Genomic DNA, 25,638 nt, shown 5'->3' with positions numbered 1-25,638 from the left:
GAATCCTTTCCTTATAACTCTTATGCATGCTGTATATTGATTAATATGCGGATAGCTTACATGTTTGATCTGCTTTTCTAGCTCATGTTTTTAAATCTCTCACACATGTTTGTAATTACCCTGATGGGAGTGAGATGTATATAAGGTTCTATGTTTGGAAAGCAGATTAGATTCTGGACCGTGAAGAAGGCGGATTTTACCGCTGAAACGCGTAGTCCTATCTGCGCTATTTTCCTGCGATAATGCTGTTCTGAATTGCTTGGACCATTATATTTTAATGAATTTATGATAAAAAGAAGGAAAAAATTTTTTAACAGCATCCTGGATTGCTCACGTTATTGCTGGACTCTGCCTTGTCGTTGTTCACATTTGTATGGATGGACTCCTACGTCCTGATCCGGGCACAACGGAGTTAACCAGGTCAGCTGAGGTTCCAGGTGATTCACAGGAGTGAGCTGGTCTACATTGTTGGACTTATATATATATATATATATATATATACACACACACACACACACACGACATCTACCGTATTTTTTGGATTATAAGACGCACTTTTCCTCCCAAAAATTTGTTTTTTGATTTTTTTATATTACAAAGTATATATTAAAGATGGTGCTTCAAATCTGCCCCAAATACATTAAGCACCACAAAAAAACCCACATAAATAAATGGAGTAAAAATGCAAAAATTTGATTAGATTGTATGATGTTGTTTGGTGCAGACACCCATAGAAAATGTGCAGATAAGTAGGCGCATAAAAAAAATGCATCACTTACGCTACATGTGAACTCGACCTTACAGATGTGTTTGGCAAATTGTCTTTTGTCTCACAAAAAATCCTATAGAGAATCTTCCATGGAAATGAACAAGTTTCAGCTGCTACAACTATAACATTACAATGTGTGAAGGCAGGAAGGGGCCAAGGACCAAGATTACAAAGGGGCTGAGGACCGAGGGCAGAAAGGGGCCGAGGACCGAGGGCAGAAAGGGGCCGAGGACCGAGGGCAGAAAGGGGCCGAGGACCGAGGGCAAGAAAGGGGCCGAGGACCGAGGGCAAGAAAGGGGCCGAGGGCAAGGGCAAGAAAGGGGCCGAGGACCGAGGGCAAGAAAGGGGCCGAGGACCGAGGGCAAGAAAGGGGCCGAGGACCGAGGGCAAGAAAGGGGCCGAGGGCAAGAAAGGGGCCGAGGACCGAGGGCAAGAAAGGGGCCGAGGACCGAGGGCAAGAAAGGGGCCGAGGACCGAGGGCAAGAAAGGGGCCGAGGACCGAGGGCAAGAAAGGGGCCGAGGACCGAGGGCAAGAAAGGGGCCGAGGACCGAGGGCAGAAAGGGGCCGAGGAGCGAGGGCAGAAAGGGGCCGAGGACCGAGGGCAGAAAGGGGGCCCGAGGACAGAAAGGGGGCCCGAGTTCCGAGGGCAGAAAGGGGGCCCGAGTCAAGGTTGTTAAAAAAGGATCCCATACGGATCTCACACGGATTGCACATGGACTACAATCAATTGAAAAATCACAGGATCACATTGCAGTTGCATTGCACATTGATCTAAACTTGAACAGAGCTCATGCAACTTTCTAGCATGAGACTCGGACCGATTTTACACGCACAAGTGTGATTCCAGCCTTATTCTGTGCTCAGGATGGTGACTGTCTACTCTTAATGTGGTATTACCACTAACAGGCTTTCTGAAATTGTAAAAATCTATTTTGTGTTATACTGTCACCAACTAACGTAAGATCTAGTAAACCAACAGTATTCTCAAAGTTAAGGGGGCTTTACACGCTACGATATCGTTAATGTTTTATCGTCGGGGTCAAGTTGTTAGTGACGCACATCCGGCGTCATTAACAATATCGCAGCGTGTAATACTTACCAGCGACCTTAGGCGACCTCCTCAAAAATGGTGAAAATCGTTCACCATGGAGAGGTCGTCCCAAACGCAAAAAACAGTAAGGGTTGTTTAGCGTTGTGGTTCATCGCTCAAGCGGCAGCACACATCGCTATGTGTGACACCGCATGAGCGAGGAACATCTCCTTACCTGCCGCCGGCCGCAATGCAGAAGGAATGGGTGGGCGGGATGTTTACATCACGCTCAGCTCCGCCCCTCTGCTTTCATTGGCCGGCCGCTTAGTGACGTTGCGGTGACGTCGCTGTGATGCCGAACGTCCCTCCCCCTTGAAGGAGGGATTGTTCGGCAGTCACAGCGACGACGACGACCAGGTAAGTATGTGTGACGCTGCGTAACGATAATCTTCGCTACGGCAGCGATCACAAACAATCGCATGCGCGACGGGGTCGGGTACTTACACGCTCGCTATCGCTACAAATTGCTAGCGATATCGCTACCGTGTAAAGCCCCCTTTAGTGTGAGAAAACAGCAACAAAACTCCATTAGAATTTACAGTATGTACTCCACAAAAAGCAGATATGTCTGTGACATCACCTTGCCATATAATCAATATGTCATCGACATATCTGCTGTAATAGTAGATACTGTTTCTGAAAGGACTTTTTTCGGAAAAAATTGTAAACTCCTCCCACCAAGCTACGTATAGCGATGCAAGCGAAGGGGAGAAACATTTATTGATGTTCTTGGATTTTGTGTTTGGAACCTATATCTATTTATTTATTTGTAAATTTTTTGCAATGACTATAATATTCAGGGGATTTTGGATTAGAATTTGAATAATACATATTCATATATGATAATTTATTGATTTCATAAAAGCACCGACATTATAATAATGGAGTTAATTCTATGAGAATCAGTGAGTGGTTTATACCGTTTTCCTGTGAATATTGCCTTATTGTGAAAAATTTTGTATACTGCACATTATATATAATACTAGAAATAGGCCCGATGCTATCGCATCGGAAGTGCAGTGAAATAAACATCTGTCTATGCTTAGTGGTGCTAACAGGAGCAGTGGTGAGTGGGGCTGGGGGCATACAGATCTGGTGATGGGGGCTAGAGCCATTCAGATCTGGTGGGGGGGCATACAGATCTGGTGGAGGGCATACAGATCTGGTGGGGAGGCTGGTGGCAGACAGATCTGGTGGGGGAGCTGGGGGCATACAAATCTGGTGGGGGGGCTGGGGGCATACAAATTTGATGAGGGGGCTGGGGACAGACAGATCTGGTGAGGTGGGCTGGGGGCTTACAGATCTGGTGGGAGGTGGGCTGGGGGCATACAGATCTGGTGGGGAGGCTGGGGGCATACAGATCTGGTGGGGGGCTGGGGGCATACAAATCTGATGAGGGGGCTGGGGACATACAGATCTGGTGAGGTGGGCTGGGAGCTTAGAGATCTGGTGGGAGGGGCTGGGGGCATACAGATCTGGTGGGGGGGTTGGGGGCATACAGATCTGGTGTGGGGGCTGGGGGCATACAGATCTGGTGGGGGGGCTGGGGGCATACAGATCTGGTGGGGGTGTGGGGGCCTACAGATCTGGTGAGGTGATTTAGGGCATACAGATCTGGTGAGGGGGCTGGGGGCATACAGATCTGGTGGAGGGGGCTGGAAGCATACTGATCTGTTGGAGGGCTGGGGGTATACAGATCTGTTGGGGGGCTGGTGGCATACAGATCTGGTGGGGGGCTGGGTCATACAGATCTGGTGGGGTGGGCTGGGGGCACACAGATCTGGTGAGGGGGCTGGGGGCATACAGATCTGGTGGGGGGCATACAGATCTGGTGGGGGGGCTGGGGGCATACAGATCTGGTGGGGGGAATACAGATCTGGTGGGGGGGCATACAGATCCGGTGGGGGGCATACAGATTTGGTGGGGGCCTGGGGCATACAGATATGGTGAAGGGGGGCTGGGAGCATATAGATCTGGTGGGGGGGGCGCTACAGATCTGGTGGGGGGTTGGGGCATACAGATCTGGTGGGGGGGCATACAGATCTGGTGAGGTGGCATACAGATCTGGTGAGGGGGCTGGAAGCATACAGTTTTGGTGGGGGGGGCTGGGGGCATACAGATACAGTGGGGGGGCTGGGGGCATACAGATCTGGTGGGGGGCTGGAGGCATACAAATCTGGTGGCGGGCTGGGGCATACAGATATGGGGGGCTGGGGGCATACAGATCTGGTGGAGGGGATGGGGGCATACAGATCTTGTGCGGGGGGGGGGCTGGGGACATGCAGATCTGTTGGGGGGGCTGGGGGCATACAGATCTGGTGGGGGGGTTGGGGGCATACAAATTTGATGAGGGGGCTGGGGACAGACAGATCTGGTGAGGTGGGCTGGGGGCTTACAGATCTGGTGGGAGGTGGGCTGGGGGCATACAGATCTGGTGGGGAGGCTGGGGGCATACAGATCTGGTGGGGGGCTGGGGGCATAAAAATCTGATGAGGGGGCTGGGGACATGCAGATCTGGTGAGGTGGGCTGGGAGCTTAGAGATCTGGTGGGAGGGGCTGGGGGCATACAGATCTGGTGGGGGGGCTGGGGGCATACAGATCTGGTGGGGGGGTTGGGGGCATACAGATCTGGTGTGGGGGCTGGGGGCATACAGATCTGGTGGGGGGGCTGGGGGCATACAGATCTGGTGGGGGTGTGGGGGCCTACAGATCTGGTGAGGTGATTTAGGGCATACAGATCTGGTGAGGGGGCTGGGGGCATACAGATCTGGTGGAGGGGGCTGGAAGCATACTGATCTGTTGGAGGGCTGGGGGTATACAGATCTGGTGGGGGGCTGGGGGCATACAGATCTGGTGGGGGTTGGGTCATACAGATCTGGTGGGGTGGGCTGGGGGCACACAGATCTCGTGAGGGGGCTGGGGGCATACAGATCTGGTGGGGGGCATACAGATCTGGTGGGGGGAATACAGATCTGGTGGGGGGGCATACAGATCCGGTGGGGGGCATACAGATTTGGTGGGGGCCTGGGGCATACAGATATGGTGAAGGTGGGCTGGGAGCATATAGATCTGGTGGGGGGGGCTACAGATCTGGTGGGGGGTTGGGGCATACAGATCTGGTGGGGGGGCATACAGATCTGGTGAGGTGGCATACAGATCTGGTGGGGGCCTGGGGGTGTACAGATCTGGTGAGGGGGCTGGAAGCATACAGTTTTGGTGGGGGGGGGCTGGGGGCATACAGATACAGTGGGGGGCTGGGGGCATACAGATCTGGTGGGGGGCTGGAGGCATACAAATCTGGTGGTGGGCTGGGGCATACAGATATGGGGGGCTGGGGGCATACAGATCTGGTGGAGGGGATGGGGGCATACAGATCTTGTGGGGGGGGGCTGGGGACATGCAGATCTGGTGGGGGGGCTGGGGGCATACAGATTTGGTGGGGGGGTTGGGGGCATACAGATCTGGTGGGGGGGCAGAGGGATACAGATATGGTGGGGTGCTGGGGGCATACAGATCTGGTGGGGGGCTGGGGGCATACAGATCTGGTGGGGGGGCTGGGGGCATACAGATCTGGTGGGGGGCTGGAGGCATAAAGATCTGGTGGGGGGCTGGAGGCATACAGATCTGATGAGGGGGCTGGGGGTATACAGATCTGGTGGGGAGGCTGGGGGTATACAGATCTGGTAGGGGGACTGGAGGTATACAGATCTGGTGGGGGGCTAGGGTCATACAGATCTGGTGGGAGGAGCTGGGGGCATACAGATCTGGTGGGGGGCTGGGGGTATACAGATCTGGTGGGGGGGCTGGAGGCATACAGATCTGGTGAGGTGGCATACAGATCTGGTGGGGGCCTGGGGGTGTACAGATCTGGTGAGGGGGCTGGAAGCATACAGTTTTGGTGGGGGGGGGCTGGGGGCATACAGATACAGTGGGGGGCTGGGGGCATACAGATCTGGTGGGGGGCTGGAGGCATACAAATCTGGTGGTGGGCTGGGGCATACAGATATGGGGGGCTGGGGGCATACAGATCTGGTGGAGGGGATGGGGGCATACAGATCTTGTGGGGGGGGGCTGGGGACATGCAGATCTGGTGGGGGGGCTGGGGGCATACAGATTTGGTGGGGGGGTTGGGGGCATACAGATCTGGTGGGGGGGCAGAGGGATACAGATATGGTGGGGTGCTGGGGGCATACAGATCTGGTGGGGGGCTGGGGGCATACAGATCTGGTGGGGGGGCTGGGGGCATACAGATCTGGTGGGGGGCTGGAGGCATAAAGATCTGGTGGGGGGCTGGAGGCATACAGATCTGATGAGGGGGCTGGGGGTATACAGATCTGGTGGGGAGGCTGGGGGTATACAGATCTGGTAGGGGGACTGGAGGTATACAGATCTGGTGGGGGGCTAGGGTCATACAGATCTGGTGGGAGGAGCTGGGGGCATACAGATCTGGTGGGGGGCTGGGGGTATACAGATCTGGTGGGGGGGCTGGAGGCATACAGATCTGGTGGGGGGCTGGGGGCATACAGATCTGGTGGGGGGCTGGGGGCATACAGATCTGATGAGGGGGCTGGGGGTATACAGATCTGGTGGGGGGCTAGGGGTATACAGATTTGGTAGGGGGGCTGGAGGCATACAGATCTGATGAGGGGGCTGGAGGTATACAGATCTGGTGGGGGGCTGTGGGCATACAGATCTGGTGGGGAGAGCTGGGGGCATACAGATCTGGTGGGGGGTTGGGGGCATACAGATCTGGTGGGGGGGCTGGGGGCATAAATATCTGGAGGGGGGCTAGGGTCACACAGATCTGGTGGGGGGAACTGGGGGCATACATATCTGGTGGGGGGCTAGGGGCATACAGATCTGGTGGGGGGGCTGGGGGCATACAGATCTGGTGGGGGGGCTGGGGGCATACAGATCTGATGAGGGGGCTGGGGGTATACAGATCTGGTGGGGGGGCTAGGGGTATACAGATCTGGTAGGGGGGCTGGAGGCATACAAATCTGATGAGGGGGCTGGAGGTATACAGATCTGGTGGGGGGCTGGGGTCATATAGATCTGGTGGGGGGAGCTGGGGCATACAGATCTGGTGGGGGGGACTGGGGGCATACAGATCTGGTGGGGGGGCTAGGGGTATACAGATCTGGTGGGGAGGCTGGGGTTATACAGTTCTGGTGGGGGGCTGGGGGCATACAGATCTGGTGGGGGGGCTGGGTACATACAGATCTGGTGGGGGGCAGGGGGCGTATAGATCTGGTGGGGGGGCTGGAAGCATACAGTTCTGCTGGGGGGCTCAGGGCATACAGATCTGGTGGGGGGCTGGGGGCATACAGATCTGGTGGGGGGAGCTGGGGGCATACAGATCTGTTGTGGGGGTTGGGGGCATACAGATCTGGTGGGCGGGCTGGGAGCATAAATATCTGGAGGGTGGCCTGGGGGTATACAGATCTGGTGGGGGGGCCGGGGGTATACAGATCTGGTGGGGTGGCTGGGGGTATACAGATCTGGTGGTGGGGCTGGGGGTATACAGATCTGGTGGCGGGGAGGCTGATGTCCCCTGCAGCAATGAGCACATTGTTTAGTAATGTGCTCCTGCTGGTTCCCTTCTGTTCCCTACTATGCCGTGTCTCAACTGTCCTCCGTGCCCATGCAGCCTCCAGCTGCAGCAGACAGACTTCTCCGTACGTGTACGGTGTGGCCGCTGCAGGTTGATGTCATGGCTTTACTGCAGTTGAATGCTTTACGGCGCCACAAAACATTCAACTGCAGTAAAGGGCTGACAGCAGAATCGGCAGCAGCCCCGGACAGGTGAGTATACAGCAGTGTGTGTGGCAGTGTTGTGTGCATGTGCGCTATGTGTGTATGTGCTCGGTGTATCTATGTGTGTCTGCTGTGTGTGTATATATGTGTGTACACGTGCGTGCGTGCAGTGAGGACCCGGAAGGCGGAGCATCGTTCGAACTGCGGCTGTGCAACGGACAATGCCGCGGTGCATCACGGAATAGGGGAACAGACAAAACTGGTGATTATGTAAGTAGATTATGTCATAATAATTTTTGAGTATTACCATAATTGTGGTTATTGAAAAAAGTTTTTGTATCAGTATAGGTCTTTTCTATGTATCCTGTAATGCTGATAATTATTAGTATTTCTATATACTACTTACTTGGTGGGACTCCATTCCTTTCTTCCATTTGCTTCTCTGTCCATACTGAAAAAGACTCTTTTGTGGAGCGACTGTGTTTGAGAAAGGCCACAAGTGGCCGAAACGTCACACCACAAAATTATTTTTTTCTGGCGCCATACGAAATAAAACTCACCTAATTTTGCAAAGCAAAACTTTTTGGTCTTACTCATTTTTCTTAAAAAAAAAAAAAAAAAGTGTGCTGTTTTTTCTAGTATATGAATAGTTACCGTGTTTTTCAGACTATAAGGTGCACTTCCTCCCCCCCAAATGTTGGGGGAAAGTGGTGGGTGCGTCTTATAGTCTGAATGTAGGGCATGGCTGCGGGGAATGAGGGTGCGCGGGTCATCGGGGGCACGAGCAGGCTGTAGCAGCGCCTGCCATGACCACGTGGGACGGCTCATTTAATATGCACGCCCATCATCCTGCCCATCATCCTGCCCATCATCTCTCAGCGCTGAAGCCGGCACTGACAGGTGGGCGGGATGATAGGCGGGGGTGCGCGCATAATAAACAGCCGGCCCGCATGATCACCCCTGGCAACTACAGCCTGGAGCGATCATGTGCGGCTGAATTCACTGCTTCCCACGCTTAATCATCAGTGCGGGGTGCAGTGAATCAGTATACTCACCGGTCACGATCCCTGCAGCATCGCCCCATCCTCCCGTCTGCCAGCTGCGGCTGTGTGTGGAGACTAGCGGTGTAAGTAACAGGGCGTTACTTACACAGGTGAATGATGATCACATTAGAAGGGGTATTTAAGTGGGATGAATGAAGGTGCTCATTGTTTATCATAGGCATCGTCCTAGAGAGGCATGTGCTGCTATATGTGCAGCTGAAATTTTGTTGTGGTATGTATGGATTTTGATATATGACATTGGTTACACTTTTTTCTGTGAATTGGGTTCTTAAGTTAACTATCTGTTCCACAGGCGATTGAGCCGTAACTGTCTCCTGATGAATCCTATATATAAGTAGGGAGAAACGCGTCGAGACTGACTGAGACTTTGCTATATATTATTGATTTGGATAAGGACTATGGAGAGCGTGGGAATTTTTGAATATTGGAGAGAATAAGTAGAATGGAGGTGTTCTCTTGAAAAGGCTGAGATAAGTACAATTTTTTTTTTTTTTTTCCTCTGGTATCATATTTATCACCCTATGTATCCTGATCAATAAGGAGGGAGATATAGGGCTAGACACCGAGGGACAGCCGCCGAGGAATGGGGGCACCAATTCACATTTCATCAGTTATATCTCCATTGCTAGGTAGCGGAGAGAACTAGCGAGGGTCCTCCTAGAATCTATTATTAATGAATATTGGTTTATTATCCCAATGAAATATTTTTATTCAAGTATCTATATATGACTAACGCTCTTTGTGGTCCTGGTCCTATCGGGTTATGTGTTCACGGTGTGGGATTGTTTGTGACTTTTGTTTTTTAAAAGAACATGTCACTGCATTGTTACTATTTTGCTGCCGGTAATAGAAAAATCTTTTTCTTCCTGTATAGTACAAATTACAACCTGTTCTCACATTCCCTAATAGCTCAGTGTGTTATTAGGTTTATTCCCAAGCATAAGGTCACTGTTTCCAATCAATGAGCAGCCATGAAGAAGATTTCCCAAGAAAAGATAAACAGCATCATCGATCTCAATGATAGCGGTCTTTCAGCCAAGAAAATTGCTAAACTGCATCATGTGAGCGCCATGACAGTTGGAAGAATATGAAATGAAGTTCATCCATCCATTCAAAAGCAAAGATTTGGACGTCCAGGCAAATTATCAGAGTCAGCAAGTCCACTCATCACAAGATCGATCAGTTCCGCTGTGACAAACACAGCAATGGAGGTGGCTCGTACAGTATGCTTCATAATAGCAAAATACCAGACGTCCATGAAAGCATCTTGCTATGCACGTTACTCAAGTCTCGAATGGTGGCTTGAAAAAAAAAGAGGGCAAAGGTGAAAAACAAGAAAAAAAAGAGGCTAAAGGATCGAGAAATTGATAGAACTGTCAGGTTTGGGGGAGGAAACCTGATGATATGAGGTTGTTTCACAGCCAAAGGCGTTGGATACTTGACCAGGATCAATGGTGATCTCAATGCTGAGCTGTATGTGAGTATCCTCAAGTTACTTTGTACACTCGAGTGGTATGGATATGAAAAGGACAACATAGTGATCCATGGCCAGACGCAAACGTTGAGAATGGTGAAGAAATAGTAAAAGGACAATGAAGCAGAGGTGGTAGTTTGGCCCCAACAGTCTCCAGACTTCAAACCAAATACTTGTGGGTAGAGTTGAAAAAAAGCTTTATACATACCCAAGTGAGATGTCCCATATGCACCAATTTTGGAAACATGTAGAAAAGACCTGGGATCAGGATTTCAGTTGCGCCATGTTTGAATGTGATGGAAAGCATGTCCACAAGGACATGTCAGGAAGTGTTGAAACCAAAAAGGTGGATTTACAAAATTTTGATTTTTAGGAGTAAATTGTAACAAAGCAGTGATATGACCAAAATCTGCATAACTGATCATACAATTAATATTTGTAAGTCAACTTTATGTATGAGATAGTCATAATGATTTTCTGTAAAATGAAGGTTGTCTCACGTTCAAAGCTGTAGTAAATGGTGAGATATGGAGCTTGAAATTCGAAAGTACAAAACATTGTTACCTTTTTGCTTGTCAGTGTATACACATACAGTTGTGCTACATATATACATTTAAAGAAACATTCATTGTGTATACATAACCCCATTTTGCTATTCCTTGCATGTCATGTGATTGGTTACATGACCTGAAAGACCCTGGAGCTAGTCGGGTGGAAGGGTCTTCAGCTGTTCACTGAGGACGTGTAACTTTGTCTCCTGTCCTGCATGGATAACACATATAAGTGTGAGTCCGGAGAAGAGAGCAGTTCTCTCAGTGTTTGGGAAGGATAATGTCTCTGGGTTCTCCATTGTTATAGGACTCTGCCTCCGGACTATAAGAGGCACTCACATACCGGATTAGCAAGATTTTATTTCTTGTTAAAAGTGTGCCCTATCCACTAGTCCAAAAAAATAGGGTAAGTTCTAAAGTAATTTCCTATTCAATTACAGGACGGTTGGTTATATAGTTTTTGTACAATTTGTCAAAAAAATATATATATAATTTCTCCCCAAGTAAGTTATTTTTAATGGTAAACAAAATGATTTTCAAATAATTCAGATTTCAAAATCTAGGTAGGAGTATGGCTTCGCCCCTGTGTGAATTTTCTGGTGTATAATAAGATCCAATTTCTGGATAAAACATTCCCCACATTCTGAACATGAAAAAGGCTTCTCCACTCTGTGCATTGGCTGATGTTTACGAAGGTATGATTTATATGCAAAACATTTCCCACATTCTGAACATGAAAAAGGCTTCCCCCCTCTGTGTATTGTCTGATGTTTAGCAAGATATGGTTTATGTGCAAAACATTTCCCACAATCTGAACATGAAAAAGGCTTTTCCCCTGTGTGAACTCTCTGGTGTGTAAGAAAAACTGATTTCTGTACAAAACATTTTCCACATTCTGAACATGAATATGGCTTCTCCTCTGTGTGACTTCTCTTGTGTGTAACAAGACTTGATTTCTGTACAAAACATTTCCCACATTCTGAACATGAATATGGCTTCTCACCTGTATGACTTCTCTTATGTGTAACAAGATTTGATTTATGTATAAAACATTTCCCACATTCTGAACATGAATATGGCTTCTCACCTGTATGACTTTTCTTGTGTGTAACAAGACTTGATTTCTGTACAAAACATTTCCCACATTCTGAACATGAATATGGCTTTGCCCCAGTGTGACTTATCTTGTGTGTAACAAGATTTGATTTATGTCCAAAACATTTTCCACATTCTGAACAAGTATATGGCTTTTCCCCTGTGTGGCTTCTCCAGTGTGTAAGAAGAACTGCTTGCTGACCAAAACATTTCCCACATTCTGAACACGAATATGGCTTCTCACCTGTGTGACTTCTCTTGTGTGCAACAAGAACTGATTTCTGTACAAAACATTTCCCACATTCTGAACATGAATATGGCTTCTCCCCTGTGTGACTTCTCTTGTGTGTAACAAGATTTGATTTATGTACAAAACATTTCCCACATTCTGAACATGAATATGGCTTCTCCCCAGTGTGAATTCTCTCATGTCTAACAAGATCTGATTTCTGGCTAAAGTATTTTCCACACTTGTTACAAGAAAATCTCTTTTCCGCCATGTGAATTTTTTGATGTTTAACAAAAGATGTTTTGAGGGGAGAACTATTTCCATATTCTGAATGTGAAATTGACTTCTTTGTTTTAAGAGCAGTTCGTTTTTTAAGGCGTCTTTTGTGACTTCTATTTTTCTTAGTAGTCTGTAATGAATCTGATGAGACAACCTGTTTCACAGGATCACTTGACAAGTCTTTGCTGTGAAGAGATGATGGGATATCTGGAATGGCATTCAATTCAGTTGTATCCTGTGTGATAGCAAAATTATCTAATTTAAAAATGAAAGATGTCAGTTCTCCCTCTGATCTCCTGTCACCGTAATCTGCCAAGAAAAAAACAATTATTATTTATAAACAAAATATCCTTGAAATTGTATATTTATTAACATTTTTACTTAAAATGTCCATAGAAATGGAAACTTATCTTGCGAAATAAAATTATGTACGCAAAAATGATACCAATAAAAACTTCTAATCATCTTGCAAAAAACAAGCTCCCACTCAACTCCATCATCTCTCAATGTAAAATCAGAGGGTTTCTCAATTATTAGTGGCTCAGAGGCTCTTGAAAAGCAACATGGCTTCCATAAACCAATCTAGCAAAATACGCTCTCTCAAAGTCAAATTTCCCTCTCATTTCTGAGCTTTGAAGTATCACGGATAACAGACAGTCATGTGGTTTCTGGCAATAGAAGGTCACTGCATTTGGCTGTGCAAAATGCTCCCTGAATTTCTACTGTTCCTGTTGTCAGTATTCATTGTATTAGTTAGTTTTCCTGCTGGGCTTTCATCTCTTCACCTTTAAGACCCAGCAGAGCCCTCCTTCCACCCAGTTGCTGATTATCAGTATACTCCATGTGCTTAAATATTCCAATCTTCTCTAGACTTGCACTGGTGAAATTATTCAGTTAATTCAAGCTCTGGTTGCAAGCAGGCGGCTTGTACTCAGCTGTGGTGTTGGCGCTGTTACTTTGCTGAACTTCTACCAGAATCATCAGTGGATAAGTAGTTCATGCGTTTTCCCATGTGTCCTCTTTGTTGTCTTCTTTAGTGTTTATTGGGGTTGACGAAGAGTTCATCCTATCCATTCCGTGTTTAGGGCCTAGCATTAGGAATACATAGGGTCATGTGTTCGGCTCGTGGCATAGGTGTGGAACTTTATCTAGTGTGGTGAGAAACCCAAGGGACCTGCGGTAGGTTTGATCAGAGCATCCATGTACTTTGCATTGTTGTAGTGAGAAAAACCCACAGTACTTCAGTTGTGTGTGTCTTCTGGAGCACAATCTGGGCACTATGTGTTGGGTAATAAAATGGCATATTTGCAATTTTCACTTTGCAACACCTAGTGCATGTTAATTTCTGGAAGGTGCCTGTGGAGTAAAAAAAAGTCACTACAACTATAGATTAATTCACTGAGTGTTATAAATCTCAATATGGAGTCACTTATGGGTTTTCTTCTGCTTTGGTTTGCTGCCATTCTGTCACATTCAGTAAATGGTGTTTCCCATCTCCTGTGAGATCTGCTACTGTCACCAGAGGAGTCCTATTACATTCTGCAGGTGGCGCTAGTGTTGGAGGAAACGTCAGAAATAGAAGCTCTGGGCATTGTAGGGTCTGTCCAAACACAAAGATTAGAGTGGCCTGGATCAGTAATGTCGTTCAGCCTGGCAATATGGGTGTCCAGTCCAGCTGGAGTAATTAGCTCCATTCTTCAGCCAATTAGAAAGCACTGCACCCTATTAAAAATCAATGCATTTTACTGAAAGCTGCCGGATATATCCATGTTCTCCTCTGGCTCAGTCCTCCGTGCTCAGCTCCCGGCTTGTGTATTTCTTTTCTGTTGTGACCCCGACCTATTTACTGACTACTCTTGAGTCTTGAGATTTTGTATTTCCTCTGTCCTCCTGGTTCTGACCTGGCTACTTGAATATTAATCTTGTTATCTCGCACAACTGAAGAGCAACTAGCTTTGTGGCCCCAGCCTAGGGGTCCTTGTGTAAGTTCACACCCATGTATAGGACAAGGCAATCCCCAGAGATCTGGAAAGTGGAGTAGATAGCGACTACCCTGTTTGCGGCAGCCATCTTTTGAGCTGCCAGGTATTTCAGGTATTTAGGATTTAGAAGTAGTTGGAAAATAATTTGTAAGGTCCATTTGTTTCCCATGATCCTTTGCAAAAATGAAAAAAATTGGGATAATATTAAATTTTAATAAAAAAAATAATTGTTGTATTCAACTTTGTTTTAATTCCTGACTGTGGTTTTTTAATACTACGAAGACTGCAATTTTCTAAAATCTAGGCCCCTCAGAGCAATTTAAAAACTGATTTGTTACCCAAAAATAGTTTTTATATGTTTAACTTGAACATATAGCACTTGTTCCTAAAATTGTAAGCCTTCTATCATCCTAAATAAATAAATGGAGGTTGGAAAAATAATATTAGAAAAAAATGCTGCCGACCTAAAGCAGAAATACGGTAAATGTTATTTATTAACTATTTTGTGTGGTATCTCTATCTGTTCTAAGTATACACATAGAAATATTGAAACTTAAAAATCTTAAAAATCTTTCTAAATTAGTTGTCTGGTATTTTCAAAACTAAATGCAAAATAGCAACCTAAAATACAAGAAGTGTAATGTTACATAGTTACATAGTTACATAGTTACTTAGGTTGAAAAAAGACCTAGGTCCATCTAGTTCAACCTTCCTCCACCAGTTCTACATTTAGTCACTAAGTCATTTATAACCAACAATGTTTTGTGTACTGAGGAAATCATCCAGCCCTTTTTTAAAAGCTGTTATAGTATCTGCCATTACTACCTCTTGTGGTAGTGTATTCCACAGTCTGACCGCTCTAACTGTAAAGAACCCTTTCCTATTTAGGTGTCGGAATCGCTTTTCTTCCACTCACAGTGAGTGCCCCCTGGTCCTTAGTACTGTCTTTGGAAGAAATAAGTCATGTGCCAGTCCTTTATATTGACCACACATGTATTTATACATATAAATGAGATCTCCTCTGAGACGTCTTTTTTCTAAGCTAAACATATCTAACTTTTTCAACCTGTCATCATATGGGAGACCTTCCATTCCTTGTAATAGTCTAGTTGCCCGCCTTTGAACTGACTCTAACTTCTGAATGTCCTTTTTAAAATGTGGAGCCCAAAACTGGATCCCGTATTCCAGATGTGGCCTTACAAGTGATTTATAGAGGGGTAACAATACGTTGGGATCACGGGATCTAATCTCTCTTTTTATACACCCTAAAATCTTGTTTGCTTTAGCAGCTGCTGCTTGACATTGAGTGCTGCTGCTCAGCTTATTTGTAATGAGAATACCCAAGTCCTTCTCCTGTTCTGTAGTCCCGAGTTTACTTCCATTTAATGTATACGCAGCTATAGGATTACTCTGTCCTAGGTGCATTACTTTACATTTATCAACATTAAATCTCATTTGCCAAGTATCTGCCCATTCTGACATCTTATCCAGATCTTTTTGTAATATTGTACTATCCAGGTCAGTTTTTAATATCCTACATAGTTTGGTGTCATCGGCAAAGACTGACACTGTACTATCAATCCCATCCACAAGGTCATTAATAAAGAGAGTAAAAAGAATCGGTCCAAGCACAGATCCCTGCGGCACCCCACTGCTGACTATAGCCCATTTAGAGAATGTACCATTTATGACTACTCTTTGTTTCCTATCTTTTAGCCAATTCCTTACCCAGTTGCATATTGTGTCCCCTAGTCCTTGCTTCTGGAGCTTTAGTATAAGGCTATTATGTGGCACAGTATCAAATGCCTTTGCAAAGTCCAAATAAATCACATCAGCTGCATTACCAATATCCAGGTTTGAACTTACCCCCTCATAGAACCCCAACAGGTTGGTTAGACACGACTTATCTTTCATGAATCCATGCTGTTTGTCAGTTATCATATTATTTTCTGCAATATATTTTTGCATGTCATCCCTTAAAATGCCCTCAAAAACTTTGCATACTACTGATGTCAGGCTTACTGGACGGTAGTTGCCTGGATCTACCCTCTTACCTTTCTTAAATATCGGTACCACATCAGCAATCCTCCAATCCTGAGGCACCAACCCTGTTACAAGTGAGTCTAAAAAGATGAGATACAGCGGTCTGTCGATTACGGAGCTCAATTCCCTCAATATTCGTGGATGAATGCCATCTGGCCCTGGGGATTTGTCAATGTTTAATTTACTCAGACGTATGTATCTCAGAAAATATCTCAGAATCACTGGAATTAAAACATCCAAAGTTCTGGCTGCAGGAAGTGGTTAAATCAGAGCATTTTTGGTACTAACTACTGTAGTCAAAATCTGTGAGTATAGACAATAACAAATCTAGTGAAATAATCAAACTCAACAGTTTTCATCAGTAAAATAATGAGTAACTAGTGGTTAAACATTTCTGGGGTAAATAGAGGACGTGGCTCGGTGTCTCTTAGTGATCTCAACTATCTTAGGGATAATATTTTCTGTCAGATGAGTTTCTTTTTTCTCCTAAATCTTGCTAATATGTGCCTCTCCACACATCTATTATTTTATTTCAGCAATATTAGCTTTTATTGTGCTCTAGCAGCACTTCCTCTTTGCTGGCTCCAGCTCTGATGAGGTTAATCTCTCTCCTGACTTACTGAGTTCAGTTCCTACAACTCCCATAATCCTTTGCAGTGGCACACTGCGCTCTGTTCATCCTCCCACTCCCACCCCGTTTGATAATATACTCACCCGACATGACTCCTCCTCTCCTCTCCTCTTGCTCCTGGTGCTATACCCGCACACAGCTGCAGGATGGGTAAGTAAACCCTCCTCTCCTTCTCCTCATGCTGGGCTGTGACGTATGGTGATCACCGCCCACAACCCAATCAATAGGAATTAGAGACAGCTGCAGATGTAATGTCAACTTTCAGAGCCCGGAAGTTGACGTGACATCAGTGGATACCAGAGGCCACAGCACCAGGGGGTCATGTGATCGGTACTGAGCGAGGACGATAGTGCCGCTCAGTGCCAGAACTAGAAATAGAACGCAATTAAGAAGACAACTGAAATTGTAAGTTACACTGATAGAGAGAATGAAAAAAATGGGTGAACCATCCCTTCAAAATCTATCAGAGAACTGCTCTCACATAAGTGAGGCAGGCGAAACCTACCACAATCAAACATATACAAAATAAACCTGTAACAAAAGAAGACATAGAATAAAAATATTTTGCATCCCAAAAAAGAACACATGTTTGGGGAGATAATTCCAACATTAAACCAAAGTTTGCACTCATTTATGATGGAGGAATGGAGCTATTATGAGTCCTGACCAGAAAAGAAGAGAAAGTATTGGTTGTTATAGGGGAACTGGCGGATTAGGATAAAGGTGGTGAATATCCCAATCGCCAGTTGGGGTCCACCGTGCTCCAAGATGGTAAAGGAGCTGCTGGCAACCCATAGGTCAGGCGGAGAAAATAGAGCTTGGTGGCTCTGAAATGATATGAATGTGACCAAGTTAGGCGTCACTTGGACCAGGACTATTGTGAACCCTGTTAACCTCACAGGGTCCACACACCCAAACCAGGAACACCCCTATTAACACCACAGGGGTCCTGGGCTACACTGTCCGTGTGTATAGGGGGCACACCCAGGATAGTTGGCGCCGCAGCCTAGTTAACTCCACTGGGCTGCTATAACAGGACTGGAGCGATAGGAGAGGAAGCGCGGTGCCTGATCTTATCGTGCCAAGCAACGAATCTTGGCGTGACGCCTAACCCTACCTACTGCTTCCAGAACAACTGGGTGCTGCCACAATGTGGCTCTCTAATGAGTATGTGAAGACTGCGCACCTCCATGCGGTCTCCACGCCCTTTTATCACCTAGGGTCTGCCCCAAACCCAGGGTGACCCACAATGGCACCTACAGGGGCCAATAGCAGAGTGCCACATCATCAGTAATGTCACCAGCGGCCTATCCAAAATCGCCACGTCACTGATGACACATGGGCAGCACCGCCCCAAACACCCTACGAGTCATCGTCTGATGACCAACGGTGGGGTGCCAGGTCATAGGGGTGGACCTCCGCAAGCCAATCCGGAGTGGCTACATCATCAGGACACCTGATGCTATCCAGCCTATCAGGGCCTGCCACCTCATGGACATGCCCAGTGAAGTCCTTACTGGACTTAGCTTCTGATGCACTAAGTGCTTGAGCATGCTCAGTAGCCTGAACAACAGACTTAGTCTCAGAAATAAGACTATCAGCCTGAGCATGCTCAGTAGGCAAGCGCCTGCGCCCAGAAGGCAGCTGGGGCAAATCGGCATGCGCCCTAGCCGCCTCTCCACACTTAGACGTTGAGGAAGAAGCTGGACGACCCGAGGCACGGCCAAAAATGGCTGCCGGAGCCTGGGCGTAGCAAGAACCGCAGTAGGCTGCTTGCAGCTACGGCTGCGTCGATTTGTAACAGTAACCTCCCTCTAGCAGCCCCCCACTCGGATGGGTCGTAGTCACCACAGGTACCACTGTGCGACGGGCAGGAGATGGAGATATCCAGTGGGAGCCACACCACAGAATCTCCCCTGATGACTACTCGATATGTGGGGAATGCCGCTTCAGCCAAGGCATGCCCAGCAGAATATCATATGCACTCTTAGGGAGAACCAAAAATGAAATGGTCTACCTATGCCCAAATGAGATGGCAAGGGTAATAGGCACCATCTGGTAGTGAATTACCTTAGGTAAAGAGAATCCATTTATCAACATGGACTCTCATTGGCCTTGGCATTTGCAACAGCGGGATGGCATGCCGATGGGTAAAAGAGGAAGACAAATATATCCCCAGCCCCTGTGTCTACATGAGCCCTTGTGGACCAGGTTGATCCCTTAGGATACGGAAACAGGAAATGTCACGCTAATGGATGATGCTCGGTCCAGGCTGCCACCAGCTATGGTCACTGATCGCGGTCGCTTAACCTGACGCATTGGGCAACGGTTGGCATAATGACCAAACTGCACAAGCGAAACAAGAAGTACCCTTGCGACTCGATGACCTAGCAAAACCAGCTCTAGAGATGTCCATAGGGACAGGGATGTTGTCTAAGGGAGGTGCAGTGGGAGAGACCACTACAGTGGCTGAACGACCCTTAGACCTGTGCTCCAGCTGATGTTCGAAGTTTCGCAGGTCTATGTGGGTAGCCAGTGTCATAAGACCCTCAAGGGAGGTTGGTTCCTCGTGGGACGCTAACGAGTCCTTGATGGGCGAGGCTAACCCCCTCCAAAAAAGTGGAATGAGGGTCTTATTTAGCCACCCTAGTTCTGCAGCAAGCGTCCTGAACCTCACAGCATACTGACTCAAGGAGGTACATCCCTGCTCCAAAGTCAGCAGCTGTAGGGCCGAGTCGTGAGCGATCTGAGGCCCCAGTAACACTTGCCGCATGGATTTCAAGAACTCAGCGGAGTCCTGAACTATGGGGTCGTTCCTCTCACACAATGGTGTAGCCCACTCCAGTGCTCTGTGAGCAAGGAAATTATAGACCCCACCTTTGACCGCTCTGTAGGGAACCGTGCAGCCAGCAGCTCCAGATGGATCGATCACTGGTTCACAAATCCCCTACACACCTTGCTGTCCCCAGAAAACTTTTTGGGCAGCGAGAGATGAGGGAGGGGTGGAGTGGGCTTGGTGGCAGACACCATTGCAGCCGCTTGAGCCACCACATCGGCCATATCAGCAGCGAGAACAGACTGCTCCAGAGACCTAACTCTGGTCTCAAGCTGCTGTATGCACTCACGAAGCTGCTGTATTTCTGCCATGCCAGCCAGACTTTGGCATACTCTTACTGTTGCGGGGGGACTGGCGGATTAGGCTAAAGGTGGTGAATATCCTAATCGCCATTCGTGGTCCACTGTGCTCCAAGATGGTAAAGGAGCTGCTGGCAACCCGTAGGTCAGGCGGATAATAGCCAATAGCTTGGTGGCTCTGAAATGATATGAACCTGATCCAAGTTAGGCATCACTTGAACCAGGACTATTGTGAAACCTGTTAACCTCACAAGGTCCACACAGCCCCCAGGACAGTCGGCGCAGCAGCCGCAGCTGCTCCACTTGTCTGGTACAACAGGACTGGAGCGATAGGAGGGGAAGCGCGTCGCCTGATCCTATCGTGCTGAGCAACAAATCTTGGCGTGACAGACACCGGACACCTAACCCTACCTACCGCTTCCAGGACAACTCGGTGTTGCCACAATGTGGCTCTCTAATGAGTATATGAAGACTGCGCACCTCCATGCGGTCTCCACGCTCTTTTATCACCTAGGGTCCACCCCAAACCCAGGGTGAACCACAATGGTGCCTCCAGGGGCCAATAGCGGAGTGCCACAACATCAGTGACGTCACCAGAGGCCTATCCGGAACCGCCACGTCACTAATGACACATGGGCAGCACCGCCACAAACACCCTACCAGTCATTGTCTGATGATCAATGGTGGGGTGCCAGGTCATAGGTGAGGGCCTCCGCGAGCCAGTCCTGAGTGTCCACATCATCAGGGTGCTATCCAACCTATCAGGGCCTGCCACCTCATGGACATGCGCAGTGAAGTCCTTACCGAACTTAGCCTCTGATGCGCTAAGTGCTTGAGCATGCTCAGTAGCCTGAACAACAGACTTAGTCTTATTTCTGAGACTATCAGCCTGATCATGGACACAGGACTAAGGGTGGCTTTACACGCTGTGACATTGCTAGCCGATACTAGCGATGTCAAGTGTGATAGCACCTGCCCCTTTCGTTATGCCGCATTGTGAAGATCGCTGCCGTGGCGATCATTATCGCTATGGCAGCGTCACATGTACTTACCTGCTCGGCGACGTCGCTGTGACCGGCGAACCGCCTCCTTTCTAAGGGGGGCGGTTCGCTCGGCGTCACAGCGACGTCACTAATCGGCCGCCCAATCAAAGCGGAGGGGCGGAGATGAGCGGGACGAACATCCCGACCACCTCCTTCCTTCCTCATTGCTGGCGTGTGGCAGGTAAGGAGAGGTTCCTCGTTCCTGCGGCGTCACACGTAGCAATGTGTGCTGCCGCAGGGACGAGGATCAACTTCGCCCCAGCGACAGCAGCGATAATTGGGAGAGGACCACCATGTCATTAAGGAGCAATTTTGGACGTTTTTGCAACGATCCAAAATCGCTCCTAGGAGTCACACACAACGAGATCGCTACAGCGGCCGGATGTGTGTCACAAAATCCGTGACCCCAACGAGATTGCTGTAGCAATCTCATAGCGTGTAAAGCCCGCTTTAGACACAGAACAGAGTCCAAGTACCTAAGCAAAGAGGCTTTTCGCACAAAGTATGGGAGCATGCCCAGCAGCCTGAACTGAGGACTTAACGCCACTTTACACACTGCGACATTGCTAGCGATGTTGCTAGCGATCACACCCACCCCCGTCGTGCGTGCGTCATGGGCAAATCGCTGCCTGTGGCGGACAATATTGGTAGTGCGTGTCTGTACCGCCCCGCGGGCTCAGCTGCGACCACCGTGCCGTTCGGATCCGTGCTCGTACTGCGGATGGTGGCTCGAGCCTCTCATGGACCCGGGGGTCACGTTGCTCTGCAAGGGAGGTAGTGCTACACGCGGGGACTTGGGTAAGGAGTTCCGCGGCCAGGGACGCGGTTGTTTGGTTTGGATTGTAAGTTCGTGACACCACCCACGGGTTGTGGTGAATTGATGGACACCACCGCTGCCGTTAACTAGACCTCCCGGGGACGGTGTTGCGCTGCTTGGTGTTGACCCCTCCGTGGGTAGGGGAGCGATGGTCCCGGAGGCCCGAGGGAGGTGCTGAGGCGTGGGAGCGGGTGATGCGTGTTGGACGCTGGTACGGTGCGGCGCAGTGCGTGGCCCGAAGGCACTGGTGTACTCACTCTGACACAATACACTGGAGTCTCTGGTAAACCAAACGGAGTGATGAACGGGGCCCGCAGTCGGCTGCAGCGTCTCCCAGTATAGGTTGGTGGTTTCCGCCTTTCTCCTGCACCTCTGTGTGTAAATGTTTGACTCCTATGCCTAGACACCGGTAGTCCGCTCCCCCACTTTTATCTGCCGTAGGAGCCTGTTTGCCTGCAGACACTGGCCCTTTGGGTCTCTATGCCTTGGCGGTGGCTCTACCCTGTATAGTTGGGCTGTTGTCTTCTAACGGGACTTGTGTGGGATAGGTCCTAAAGTCCAGTCCGCAATCAGTTGATTTGACTCGGCGCTGTCGGTTCGAGGATTCGTCTGGGTCTGAGTACCCCTCCTGGTACTCCGGTTTCAAATCGGTTCCCCGGTTCGGTACCGGCGGGCCACCGCCCGACCCCGGTCCCTACGGTTCCACCGGCTGTAATCCCAGCTCCTGCAGGCGACCACCACCGTCTGCCTCCTTGCTAAAGCTGACTGGGCTCCGACCCAGCCACCGGAGGAGTCTATGGCAGGCCTGGGTGCAGGTCTGCCCTTGGACTCAACCTCTCTCCTTCACTGTCAAAACTACTCTGCACTGTCAACTTGAACTTGTGTCTGTGTTTTCCCGCCTCCAGGCCTGTGAACTCCTCGGTGGGTGGAGCCAACCACCTGGCTCCGCCCCCCTGGTGTGGACATCAAACCTGGAGGGTGGTGACAAGGTTTTTAGTTTGACTGATGTCACCTAATCGGGAGGGGGGTGTGGTGTTGTGTGTGACTACCTGGGACGACCTGAGTATTCCAGGGCGTCACACGTCACACGTCACATGCACATACCTTACTAACGACGTCGCTGTGGCCGGCGAACAATCTCTTTTCTAAGGGGGAGGTTCATGAGGCGCCACAGCGACGTCACACAGCGAGCCACCAATAGAAGCAGAGGGGCGGAGAGCAGCCGCATTAACGACTCTCCCACCTCGTTGCCGGAGGACGCAGGAATGTTGTTGTTCGTCGTTCCCGAGGTGTCACATGTAGCGATGTGTGCTGCCTTAGAAACGACGAGCAACCTGCGTCCCAAAAGATCAACGACATTTGGGAAAGGAACGATGTGTCAACAATCAACGATATTTGAGGTAATTGAGATCGTTAACGGTCGTTCGTGTCACATGCAACGAAGTCGCTAACGATGCCGGATGTGCGTCACGATTTCCGTGACCCCAGCGATATCTCGTTAGCGATGTCGTTGCGTGTAACGGGGCCTTTAGCCTCAGAAATGGCACTATCAGGTTAAGAATGCTCAGCAGGCGAAACACTGGACATAGGCTCTGGCTGGGGCAAATCGGCACACGCATGTGCCCTATCCGCCTCTCCACACTTAGACGTGGAGGAAGAAGCAGCCAGCTGGATGACCCGAGGGCACAGCCAAAAATGGCGGACAGCGCCTAGGCGTAGCAGGAACCGCAGCAGGCTGCTTGCGGCTTTGGTGGCACCAATTTGTAACATTGCTGCTCCCCAATTCAGAAGCGATTGTGCAGTATTTTGAAATTACTTAGGATGAAAAACATAATGGTGTTTCTGAAGCGTAGTAATGCTTTAAAATCAGGGCTCGTGCCACATGAATATATTTGTCATGTTTTAGTATGGTTATTTTTTTGACCAGGCACAATAGCCCTCCATAATATTTTTCTTCAAGAGATTTTCTAATTTGTTAGCACATTCTACGTACGCTGTCATTTGGCTTTGTAGTTTGCAGATCTGGGCAGCTAAGGGTCAGCATTTCCAAAATAGAGGGGGAAGGTGGATCCTCCAGATTGTAACCTCTATAGAAGAAGGACTTTCAGTGCCCTATATAATTTGAACAATTCCAAGTGGAAGAGAATGTTGTGATCTAGCGGCAAAAAGGTGATCAGATAATTGTGATATGTCTGGACAACACCACTGATAAAGCAGCCACAGCGGATGACTGAGAAGAATCTGTGACTTCTCTGCATTTAGTGGTCACTACTCACCTGGGTGGTTATCTGTAGGAATCTCCTCTTTACTCCGCTCATCACCCTTCACATACATCTCTTTAGTATTAATGTGTGTCAGATCTTTACCCTGAAACAAATATTGTAAAAGTCACAGACAGATGAAGAAGTCACATCTATGATCATCTCTAATCCTGCCATATACACCGTTCTCATTACACAGAGCACAAGACCTTCACAGCCGTCTACACATCATAGGGGAGATTTCATGACACCTTCTCTCCATCTACCTGATGATCCTGAGGAACATTGGGATCTTCTTGTTTACAGTCCTGTGACAGAAGAGGACGGGGACATCTCTCTGGCATTGTCCTCTTTCTGGATAGAACTGGAGGAGACACATACAGGGACTGAATTAATTCTTTACATACAGATAATTATAGGCCGTGTGTATTTAGTCCTGTCTATTACCTGGTGATATGAAGGGCTGGGGAACCACCACCATAACGTCCTTGTACAGATCTGTGTGTCCTTCTAAATACTCCCACTCCTCCATGGAGAAATAGACGGTGATGTCCTGACACCTTATAGGAACCTGACACATACAATGATACCATCAACCCCCTGATCCCTTCATAACGTTACTGTATAATGTAATAGCATTCCCAGCAGTGTCACCTCTCCAGTCAGCAGCTCAATCATTTTGTTGGTGAGTTCTAGGATCTTCTGGTCATTGATGTCCTCATGTATCGGGGGGTGAGGTGGAGGCCCTGTGATTGGGCTCAGGGGTCTTCCCCATCCTTCAGACACAGGGGCCTGACAGCGCTCACTAGAGGTCTTCTTCACTACTGTGTAATCCTGGTTATGGAGAGACACATTAATAAATCTCACTACAGACATTTCCAGAGTCCTCACCTCTCCAGTTCTGTCCATCTGTTATTCCCATAGATAAGAATGATATAATGTGACGTCATCAGAATCTCTCACCTCTCCAGTAAGCCGGAAGAGGATCTCTAGGGTGAGGTGAAATATCCTCTCCACCATCTTGTCCCTGTCCATATCCATCCTTCACGATCAATAAGGAGAATTCTCTTATATAGAAGATCTCCACTGACAGGATCCGATATTGTAGGGACCTGAATGGGAAGATGAGCCGATGTAACATCATGAAGAATCCTGTGTATTAATACAATTACTAGAGATAATAAAGGGAAGCATATGAGGAGATATGAATTTAAAGTTGTAGATTTTGTATCCTCTCTTGTCTCGTACAGACTGGAACATACTGTGCCTACAAGTAGTATTCAACCCCCTGCAGATTTAGCATGTTTACAAATTCGGAATAACTTGGCATTGTGACATTTGGTCTGTAGATCAGCCTGGAAGTGTGAAATGCACTGCAGCAAAAAAGAATGTTATTTCTTTATTATTTTTTTTTTTT

At 48.2% G+C, this 25,638-nt stretch overlaps 1 protein-coding gene across 1 annotated transcript in view; it reads right to left on the bottom strand.

Annotated features, from left to right (window-relative positions):
- The window catches only part of LOC142312963 (uncharacterized), a 240,666-nt gene extending 215,337 nt beyond the window's left edge, over positions 1-25,329 (bottom strand). The window contains 6 exon segments of the mRNA XM_075351951.1: positions 11,288-12,618; positions 24,237-24,327; positions 24,488-24,585; positions 24,669-24,792; positions 24,876-25,055; positions 25,185-25,329. Coding sequence (XP_075208066.1) covers positions 11,288-12,618; positions 24,237-24,327; positions 24,488-24,585; positions 24,669-24,792; positions 24,876-25,055; positions 25,185-25,262 — 1,902 coding nt within the window. The 5' untranslated portion in view covers positions 25,263-25,329.
- Positions 25,330-25,638: the final 309 nt, after the last annotated feature.

Source organism: Anomaloglossus baeobatrachus, chromosome 5 (assembly GCF_048569485.1).
Source record: "Anomaloglossus baeobatrachus isolate aAnoBae1 chromosome 5, aAnoBae1.hap1, whole genome shotgun sequence".
NCBI classification, from domain to species: domain Eukaryota; kingdom Metazoa; phylum Chordata; class Amphibia; order Anura; family Aromobatidae; genus Anomaloglossus; species Anomaloglossus baeobatrachus.
This window is presented reverse-complemented; position numbering and strand designations above follow the sequence as displayed.